The sequence below is a fragment of the Kogia breviceps genome, chromosome 18 (assembly GCF_026419965.1).
Source record: "Kogia breviceps isolate mKogBre1 chromosome 18, mKogBre1 haplotype 1, whole genome shotgun sequence".
Taxonomy (NCBI): domain Eukaryota; kingdom Metazoa; phylum Chordata; class Mammalia; order Artiodactyla; family Physeteridae; genus Kogia; species Kogia breviceps.
In genome coordinates, this window is record NC_081327.1 from 30147418 (window position 1) to 30157839 (window position 10422).

The 10422-nt window shown below is 56.4% G+C and overlaps 1 protein-coding gene across 1 annotated transcript; it reads right to left on the reverse strand.

The window, feature by feature from the left end:
- Positions 1 to 5443: 5443 nt before the first annotated feature.
- LOC131745377 (metallothionein-1E) lies at positions 5444 to 8287 on the reverse strand. The gene is made up of 3 exons (XM_059045717.2): positions 6665 to 8287; positions 6019 to 6084; positions 5444 to 5667 (listed from the first exon to the last, which is right to left on the reverse strand). Exons 1-3 carry the CDS (start codon positions 6690 to 6692, stop codon positions 5576 to 5578), a joined length of 186 nt encoding a protein of 61 aa, XP_058901700.1. The 5' UTR covers positions 6693 to 8287; the 3' UTR covers positions 5444 to 5575.
- Positions 8288 to 10422: the final 2135 nt, after the last annotated feature.

Genomic DNA, 10422 nt, shown 5'->3' on the forward strand with positions numbered 1-10422 from the left:
AGGGAAAAATGGGTGTCACATATCGTGTCCTTTTACGTTTTTTGTTAGCGATTCTTTCTAGTGACCAGAGTTAAAAGTGTGGCAGAAAATACAAATAGGTCTTTCCAGGGTGTTTTAGACGCAAGCCCCGTGGAGAAGTCCAACAGGAGGGGTGTGGGATTCCATCCCCTCTGGGTACTTTTCCAGGCTCTCATCACCGAGGACTGAGTTGGGAAGGAAAATGAGAAATGGACAACTGTCTCAGCAATCCATACTCCTAAAGGGAATACAGGGAGTGTGTACTCTGTGTGTCCAATGCTCTATGTCATCTGGCGAGCTTTACATTTGGAGCTGAGAAGCGGAAGCTCAAATTAACCTGAGCGGCTACGATGCTCAGTGTGTGTGTGTTTTGCGGGGGATGGGACTCTTTGGTCCAGAGCCGAGGTCTCTACACTTCCAGTCCAGTTCCGCACGCCAGTCCTAATGGGCACGGGGTCTCTTTGTCCAAGACAGACAAAGGAAGACAGAGCCAGAATAAAGTCAACAATTTTTATTACAACTCACATATTTCATAGAAAAAGGAATGTAGCGTCAGGTCCGGTTGTATGAGAAACGCTACAACGCAGGTCGGCACGTGTTCCTCCGTCGACAGCCGGGGCAGGCTCTCCGCGACATCAGGCACAGCAGCTGCACTTGTCCGAGGCCCCTTTGCACACGCAGCCCTGGGCACACTTGGCGCAGCCCACGGGGCAGCAGGGGCAGCAGCCTGGGGAAGAAAGGGCAGCGTGCAGTCGGACCACGCGTTGTCCGGAACCACCCTTGCCAACAGCAGGCCTGGCCCCAGCTGCCCTCAGGCCCAGACCCTGAGTTCAGGGTGGTGTCCTCCGTCCTGAGATAATTGCTCTCAGACACTAGGTTCAGGTTGCCTGCCCCATCAGTGCCCAGGACAGGGCACAGAGCCTTGGAGAGACAGTGAGCAGGGCCTCTGGGCACAAGAGAAAGGCAGCCCCCAGCACCATCAGTGATGGGAGCCAAGTCCTCAGGATCAAAGTGGAGGCAGAGCCTTCACAGAGCAGCTCCCGCTCGGGATGGGGAAGCTCTGGGCTGCTTCGACGGGAAGGGGCTGCACCGGGTCTGAGAAGCCACACACGGTCACTAGTTCATGTCCCTAAAGTGTTTCAGTCCCTGAGAGGATTCAGAAGCGTGACTCGGGAGGCAGGAGGACTAGTTTAGTGACAGGTCTGAGGTTGTTGGTGACCCGTCTGGGTCTCGGTCTCCCTGTTCTCGAGTGCGTGCCTGGGTCTCGGTCATCTTGAAGGTGATTCCAGCTCTGATTGTGAATCCCTTGCTGGTGAGGGGGTGCCAGGATGTTTGGTCACTGTTCTGCTCCTGCCTGCTGAGCTCTGGGCTCCCTCCTGGCACTCAGCCAGGACCCCGCATTCCCAGAGAAGGCCCCCGCACACTCACTCTTCTTGCAGGAGGTGCATCTGCAGGCTTTGCAGCTGCAGGAGCCGCCTGCCAGGAAGGGAAAGGCCAGCAGTGAGCAGGGAGGGGGATGCAGGAGCTACAGCAGACGGTCAGCAATGCCTCCCTGAGCCCTCCTCCTCTGTCAGGACCCAGCCCTGGGAGCTCGTGTCCACTGAGGCGCATAGAGAAGCCCCAGCTCCTCTCTTCTGGTCCAAGGAGAGTAGGTGCCCTCTTGATGGACTCCACAGGGAAGGTCCCAGGCTCCAGACCCATCCCAGGCTCACCGGGGCTGGGGGCCAGGGCCTATGGCCTGAACCCCAAAGAGGCAATGTTCCCTCCTCCATCAAGTCCTGGCAACTCCGAGGCCTCCTCCCAACACTGGGTCTAGCAATCCCCTGACTTCTGGGTGACCTCAACAAAGACAGTTTTGAGCCTCTGTACTCTCCATTCAAAAATAGAGGCTGGGGCTTCCCTGGTGGCACAGTGGTTGAGAGTCCGCCTGCCGATGCGGGGGACGCGGGTTCGTGCCCCGTTCCGGGAGGATCCCCCGTGCCGCGGAGCGGCTGGGCCCTTGAGCCGTGGCCGCTGAGCCTGGGCGTCCGGAGCCTGTGCTCTGCAGCGGGAGAGGCCACGACAGTGAGAGGCCCACGTACTGGAAAAAAAAAAAAAAAATAGAGGCTGGAAATCTCTGGCGGTCTAGTGGTTAGGGGTCAGCGTTCTCACTTCCTAGTTTCTGGGTTCAATCCCTGGTCAGGGAACTAAGCTCCCACAAGCCGAGTGCTATGGCCCAAAAAAAAAAAAAAAAAAAAAAAAGATTGAAAAAATGCCGTCCCTTCCCTGGCTAGGAAGAAAGCAAAAGCACTGGGTGCGGGCGTCCACTTGTGCTCAAATTCAAAATTCTTCCTCATCTAACCCCAGGGACACTCTGTCCTGTCCCTGAGAAGCAGGCCACCAAGGCCCAGAGCCAGTGGTTCCTTACCAGTGGAGCAGGGGCACTTGGGGTCTATTTGGAGCCCAGGTGAGAACGGGGGTCGGAAGCAAGCGGCCAAGAGGCACCTGAGCTGGTGGGAGGCGTGTCGAGCCTAGGAGCCGGCTTGCAGTGTTCCTACCCAGGAGAGCCGGCCCGGGCGCAGAGGTCCCACCCCCTCCTTGCCCCCGCCCCGCGGATCTGCGCTCCGCGCCACGCGCGCGCGCGCGCACCGGCCGGTCGTGGTGGGCCGGGCTGTGAGCAACTGTCGGGGCCGAGCTCACGATTCTCCCAGTGCGCATGGGTCGGCTCTGCGCAGGGAGAGGCGTGTTTGGTGCCTGCTCGCGGGTAGGGACTGTTTGCCAGGAGGTACGCGGTTTCCTAGCCACCCTGTCCGCCCCCTCCCGATTTTCCTGAGGGCGGCAGCCACCTTGGGCCCGGATTTTGCAGCAGCCCAGCCTCTGTGTCCTGGCTGTCTTCCCCACCCCCGGCCCCCGCGCTGTTGTGTTCAGGTTCCCCGTTTCCGGAGCCCGTGTGTAGCCCTAGTGTGTCGCTCACGTCCCAGGCGTGGCTGGATCCTGGGAGTTGTGTGCAGAGACCGGTGGTGGATGTGACCTTCAGCACCGATCCTCAGACTCCCTCTTCCCCCACCGTTTCCCGTCCTGGTCCCCACGATGGTCCTTAGGCGGCGTTTCTCTAACGTTTCTCCGTGAGAGCACCGCGACCAACTTAAGGCCTCTACCTGCCGTCCTTCCTTCTGTTCTCCACTCCCGAGTGGATGGATGGGCACATGTGTCCCGGGGCTCCTGGCCTAAACTTGCCAGGAGTTTTCCTGATCCCAGCCAGTCCACCCTGCTCCAGGATGGAGGTTCCCAAAGCATGAGATCCCACCCCACGGAAGGGATCATTGTAAATGATGGGCAGACCTGGCGTGACATAGCAAAGCGTGAAAAGTGGTCGTTTCCCTTTCAGTATGCAGCAGCGGGAAGAGCACTGAGCAGGCAGTCAGATCCCTCTGCGTATTGAGCGCTGTGACCTCTCTGGCCTTCAGTCTCCCATCTCTCCAACCAGAAGCACAACCAGACTGTCTCAAAGGACCCTCCCAGCTCTGAATAATGATAGGCAGGCCTGAGCATTCAGTGACCTCATAATCAGCGACCTTTGGCAAGGAGGTGAGACAGCCTTGCTATAGGTTCAGACCTCTGAATATGATCTGTGTGCCCTTAGGCAGGGCGCTTAAACTCTGGGTAGCCGCCCGCACAGTCATTCCACGCCCTGCAGGTTCACTCTGTTACTGGTTCCATGTAGATCAAGTGATATTGAAGGGTGGGCATTGATTTTGTGTTTCTCCAAATGGTGTGTCGGCATCTTATCCAAGGGGGATATTTCAGGGCATCCATGCTCCCCCTGCCAACGGATCAGTAAATTTGCAATCAAACTTTAACCTCCAGCCTGGAGTAATGCTTGCAAAACCATGAGCCTTTCCCCAAGAGCTTGTTGGAATTCAACAAGATTCTGTCCCAGCATCGTCACTGTGAACAGAAGCATCATAATAGACCCTGTTGGTTAAGCCCTAGTGAGGAGCTAGGCCGCTCTCAATTCCACATAGGGCTATAATCTCCTTTTTATAGGAAATGGAGACTTAGAGAGGTTGAGCGAGTCATTTAGGACCCGTGGCTGGTAAGTGCCACTGCGGTCTGTTGACCAAGACTGCAGGCAATCTTGGTTCCCCAGCACCCATGCACCCAGCACAGGCTGGCTCCTGAAATCCCCTCTTCACACAGGACACCTGTGGGTAAGTGTGGTCCTGACAGTTGGGCCACGTGACTCGTCTTTCTCTTGGACTTTCCATCAAATAGCAAATCCCTCCAAAAGCTGTCAGGAGGACTAGCTATTGCCATTATGTACAAGTCACTCAGCGCCTCACTCCTTCCTAATAAATGCCACCACAACTTTGTAAATGCAGAATCTGACACGACCCTGCACAGGCAGACATGAAGTCCTTCATCTGGAACCAATTTCCAGGTACTCTGCCTCTTGTTGGGAAATGGCTGGGCATTACCTGCAAATTCCTAGTCCCTTTGCTGGTTTCAAGTAGCCAAGGGCTGCATTTTGAAGGCAGAGTTCAGCCTGACCTAAAGGAACTTCGGAAGATTCAGAGCCAACTCACCCCGCAGGGAGTTCTCAGGGGTAGCAGGTGTCCTGTCAGTAGCCCTGGGCCAGCCAAGACGGATGTTCCCTGTGGGGAGGCAGGGGGCAGAGCTGCTCCAGGCGTGGGTGGTCCACACAGTGGGGCGTTTGAAAGTGTTTTCAGTGTTCAACATACTCCTTTGATGAACACATGTGGTTTTTTTTAATAATTGAAGTATAGCTGATTTACAATATTGTGTTAGTTTCAGGTGAACAAACATGTTTTTACTTTTTAAATTTTTCCTGTATTACTCTGTTCTTCATATATTTATTCAAATTTATCGAATCAAAAGTTGGGTTTTGTATTTTGTGTCCTTTTAAATTTTTCTTAGTAATGCACTTAATTTCATCTTACCAAAGGTTAGGTTTGTGAAGTTAGACAATAAAAACCACAGCTAGAACATTCACACGTCTTTCAGTGCAGGGAGTTTGAGACTTCCAGGTAGGGATTCAGGTAACTGGAGGTGTGACTCCAACTTCTTTAGAGTCTGTCAAGCCTAATATCTATGAGGAAGTGAAGTTAGCCAGGGAAATCAGAGGATGGGAAATGAGGCGTTGAGAAGTCACCAACCGTTGCCATGCCACCAACCCTTGCCATGAGAATGGAGGGGACCTTGTATCTGCTGCACACCCTTAGGGCATCTGGTCTGACGCTCTTCCATTTTACGGAAGATGAACCCAGTGAGGGAGTGTGTCTTGTCTTAGGCACTCAGTCTGTTAGGGACTCACATTTTGTTCCAGTACCCAAGTCTCTGCTCTTCTCATCCAGTCTCCTACACCAGCCGTGGATAGCACAAAAGCCCTTATTCCCAGTGCACAGAAAAGAACGCCGAGTCGGAATAGTGTCCACAACTTTTATTACCACTTACATATTTCATAGGAAAGGGAATGTAGCAATCAAGTCAGAGTTGTATAAAAACGCAGGTCGGCCCGCGTTCCTCCATGGACACCCGGGGCAGGCTGTCCGCGACATCAGGCACAGCAGCTGCACTTGGCCGAGGCCCCTTTGCACACGCAGCCCTGGGCGCACTTGGCGCAGCCCACGGGGCAGCAGGGGCAGCAGCCTGGGGAGAGATGGGGGAAAGCAGATGTCGGCGATGACTTTCCCAGGCTCCTCTTTGCCCGACAGCAGCCCTGCGACAAGCCCTCAGATCCAAAGGACCCCGAGTACAGAAGAACATGCTCTGTTCCAAGACAGGTGGGAGGACCTTGGGGTTTGGCTTCCCCTAGGAAATGGCTGCCCTGCCCCATCTACGCCAAGGGCAGGGCAGCAAGTCAGAAGCAGCAGTGGCAGGTACCGAAGAGCAAAGGAAGACCAGCCCCCCCGCCAGAGCCAGACACTCAGAACCCGCTCTGGGTTCCCTCCCTCACCCTAGCTGCAGCCCCCAGGTGCCCAGAGAAGGCGCCACACTCACTCTTCTTGCAGGAGGTGCATCTGCAGGCTTTGCAGGTGCAGGAGCCAGCACAGCTGCAGGAGCCGCCTGCCAGGAAGGGAAAGGCCAGCAGTGAGCAGGGAGGGGGATGCAGGAGCTACAGCAAACGGTCAGCAATGCCTCCCTGAGCCCTCCTCCTCTGTCAGGACCCAGGCTCGGGAGCTGGTGTCCACTCAGGCGCATAGAGAAGCCCCAGCTCCTCTCTTCTGGTCCAAGGAGAGTAGGTCCCCTCCTGATGGACTCCACTCCACAGGGATGCCCCAGGCTCCAGACCCAGCCCAGGCTGACAGGGGCTGGGGGCCAGGGCCCACGGCCTGAATCCCAAAGGGCCAATGTCCCCTCCTCCCATCAAGTCCTGGCAGCTCCGAGGCCTCCTCCAAACACTGGGTCCCGGTCTAGCAGCCCCCTGACCAGCCGGGTGACCTCCACATGGACAGCCTGGAGCCTCCGTGCTCTCAGTGTTAACGGAGAGGCAAAGGGAGACTGACATGCTCTCAGGAGCCTGGCTCCCAAGAAAGGCCTGGAGCCGTGACAGGAGTCCTCCTGAGCTCAGACTCAAAAGCCTCCCTTCTCGCGTCCTGTGGCTGGGAAGGGGGCATCCTAAGGCTCAAAGCCAGGGCTCTCTTACCAGTGGGGCAGGAGCACTTGGGGTCCATCTGGAGGAGAAGTGAGGCCGGAGGTCCAAAGCAAGGGGCGAAGCCGCTGCACCGGTCCGGTAGAGGGCGAGTGGGAGCCAGGAGCCCGGGGGCTCAGTTATAGGCCGAGGAGGCGGCCCGGGCGCAGAGGCCCCGCCCTCGCCTTGCAGCCGCGCCGCGGGTCCGCGCCCGCGCCCGCGCCCGCGCCCTTCCGCCCGAAGCGCCCTGGGCCGGGCTGTGAGCAACAGACGGGGCCGAGCGCACGATTCCACTTCGGTGCCGGCTGGAGCGGAGGAACCGGGTGCCGTGCGGTAAGCGGTGTCCCAGCCCCCTGGCCGCCCCTTCCCAATGTGCCCGACGGGAGCAGCCAGCCACCCTGTTGCCGGGTTGTGCAGGAATGCGGCTCCCTTGTCCTCCGGTCTTCCGCGCCCCAGGCCCCGCGCCGCCGGCCTCCGGGTCGCCGTGTCCTGCAGGCTGAGAACAGCCCCCGCCTCCGGCTCGTGTCCCTGGCTCGGCTGGAGCCGGGGAGCGGTGTCAGAGAGCGCAGGCGCATGGGACCCTCAGCCCCGTTTCGCGCACCCCGTGTGTCCTCCGGCGTTGCCAGCCCCGGTCCCCAGCACGGGCCTTTGGAAGCATGTTTCCGGTACCGTGTCCTGTAAGGGCAGCGCGATGAACATTGCCTCCAGCCGGTAGTGCTCGCTTGTGTTTTCCTTTCCTGGAGGGATCATGGCGCATTTGTCCGGGGGCTCCTTTGCCTAAACTTTCGAGGGGCGTTCCTCACTGTACCGGTCCACCCCTCGCCAGGGTGGAGGTTCCCTAATCATGGGGTGCTCCCCAGGGAAGTCATCATTGTAGGTGATAGGCAGACCTGGCGTTAAGGAACAAAGCGAGACAAGTGGATAGTTCCCTCTGAGCAGTCCTGACACTTACTCACCGTGGAGTCCATGCCAGGCCTCGTTAATCACTTTTGCTCTCTGAATTGTCACACCAACCCAGAAGGGAGATACTAGTCAGGAGCCCGTTTCCCAGAGGCCAATCTACCTACAGTACAAGGAGGCTACTAAGGCAGCACCCAGCGCTGGGGAGTGGTGCGCTGCTTCTGTGTTTTTGTCGCTTCGCAGCTGAAAGAGTGAGTCAGTGAGAAAGCTCCCCTTTGGGCCAGAGCTGTGTCCTCAGCCCGTCTCTACCGTGTGCAGCTCAATCCTGGGGCGACCAAAGTGACAGAATAGGAATGTATGTATGATTTTGTGGCTACTTTCTGACTCTCTCCTTCTGTAGTGTTCAAGAGGTTTCTTTTGGTATAACGTATTTCAGAAAATCAGTGGAAAGAAAACGGTAAGGAAATCCTGATGCAGGCGACAGCAGAAATGTCAGGATCCTTCTGTATCTGTTAGGAGGACACCGACTGTCTTGCTCACGGCTTCCTCTGCGTAGTGTCAATGGCTCTTTGCGTGAAGGCAGGATAACCCTCTCAGGGCAACTGCTCCCACACTCACAGGGTTGACGAGGCCGGCGCAGAGCACAGAGCTACACACACCGTCCTTGCTTGCGTGTCTGGAAGGAGAGCAATGTCTCCTAGGCTAACGATAACAAACAAACAAATAAATAAATCCGTGATATGATAGATTACTCACCGAGTGCCCAGTATATTCTGACATTCTTTGCATGGATTCAATTCTTTAAGGGACACCTCGGGTTCGGGAAGCCCGAGCTAGGAGCCAGGCCACTATCTCGCTTATTCCCCCTCATTGAAATTCATCTTTTTTATCGAAAGGAGGAAATGAAATCTCAGAGAGTATCAGTGACTTGCCAGGTCAGGAAGTGGCATGGTGGCTGGGAACTTGGGTGCCTGACGCCAACACCCACGCACGCAGCACGGGCCGGCTCCCGAAATGCCCTCTTCACACAGGGCACCTGTGGCTGCTCTTGGTACTGACTTCTGAGCCACGTGTGTTCCCTTTCTATTGGATTGCCCGTCAAATAGGGATTCCCTCCCCAGACCGGCAGGGGGCCCAACACCTGAACTATGTTACCTGTTCCCTCGGCACAGGCTTCTTGCTAATAAACACTACCCGGCCCTCCGCACCGCAGCACCACCGTCACTCTGCAGAGGAACCCATGAAGTCCTTCTGCAACCAAGTCTCCTGGAAACGGCTGGGAAATTCCCACCAAACAAGTCCAGATCACTTTCGGGCTGTCAGGTAGCCATGGGCTGGATTTTGAGGGAAGGGAAGATGTCAGGCTGATCTAGGGAGGAACTTGGGAAGATTCAGAGCCAAGGCACTGCAGGGAGCTGTCAGGGGTGGCGAGTGTCCTGTCCGGAGCCCTGGGCCAGCCAAGACTCATGTTCCCTGTGGGGAGGCAGGAGGCAGAGCTGCTCGAGGCGTGGGTGGTCCACACACTGGGGCATCTGTGAAGTATTCCCAGAACTGGGGCACACCTTCGGTGTATGTGCAGCATATGAAAGCCTCTGATTATCAGAACTGCTCCTGGACGTATGAACGTGATATACATGTTGAAGGGGAACATGGGTGTCACATATCTTGTCCTTTTACATTTTTTGTTAGCGATTCTTTCTAGTGACCAGAGTTAAAAGTGTGGCAGAAAATACAAATAGGTCTTTCCAGGGTGTTTTAGACACAAGCCCCGTGGAGAAGTCAAACAGGAGGGGTGTGGGATTCCATCCCCTCTGGGTACTTTTCCAGGCTCTCATCACCGAGGACTGAGTTTGGCAGGGGCCCTCAGAGAAGGAAAATGAGAAATGGACAACTGTCTCAGCAATCCATACTCCTAAAGGGAATACAGGGCGTGTGTACTCTGTGTGTCCGATGCTCTATGTCATCTGGCGAGCTTTACATTTGGAGCTGAGAAACGGAAGCTCAAATTAACCTGAGCGGCTACGACGCTCAGTGTGTGTGTGTTTTGTGGGGGACGGTACTCTTTGGTCCAGAGCCGAGGTCTCTACACTTCCAGTCCAGTTCCCCACGCCAGTCCTAATGGGCACGGGGTCTCTTTGTCCAAGACAGACAAAGGAAGACAGAGCCAGAATAAAGTCAACAATTTTTATTACAACTCACATATTTCATAGAAAAAGGAATGTAGCGTCAGGTCCGGTTGTATGAGAAACGCTACAACGCAGGTCGGCCCGTGTTCCTCCGTCGACAGCCGGGGCAGGCTCTCCGCGACATCAGGCACAGCAGCTGCGCTTGTCCGAGGCCCCTTTGCACACGCAGCCCTGGGCACACTTGGCGCAGCCCACGGGGCAGCAGGGGCAGCGTGCAGTCGGACCACGCGTTGTCCGGAACCACCCTTGCCAACAGCAGGCCTGGCCCCAGCTGCCCTCAGGCCCAGACCCTGAGTTCAGGGTGGTGTCCTCCGTCCTGAGCTAATTGCTCTCAGACACTAGGTTCAGGTTGCCTGCCCCATCAGTGCCCAGGACAGGGCACAGAGCCTTGGAGAGACAGTGAGCAGGGCCTCTGGGCGCAAGAGAAAGGCAGCCCCCAGCACCATCAGTGATGGGAGCCAAGTCCTCAGGATCAAAGTGGAGGCAGAGCCCTCACAGAGCAGCTCCCGCTCGGGATAGGGAAGCTCTGGGCTGCTTCGACGGGAAGGGGCTGCACCGGGTCCGAGAAGCCACACACGGTCACTACTTCATGTCCCTAAAGTGCTTCAGTCCCTGAGAGGATTCAGAAACGTGACTCGGGAGGCAGGAGGACTACTTTAGTGACAGGTCTGAGGTTGTTGGTGACCC

Coding starts and splice junctions, on each gene's coding strand:
- LOC131745377 (XM_059045717.2), bottom strand. CDS start 6,692: ATGGACCCCAAGTGCTCCTGCCCCACTG. Junction 6,085..6,664: donor CAAGTGCTCCTGCCCCACTG/GTAAGAGAGCCC, acceptor CCTTCCTGGCAG/GCGGCTCCTGCAGCTGTGCT. Junction 5,668..6,018: donor ATGCACCTCCTGCAAGAAGA/GTGAGTGTGGCG, acceptor ATCTCTCCCCAG/GCTGCTGCCCCTGCTGCCCC.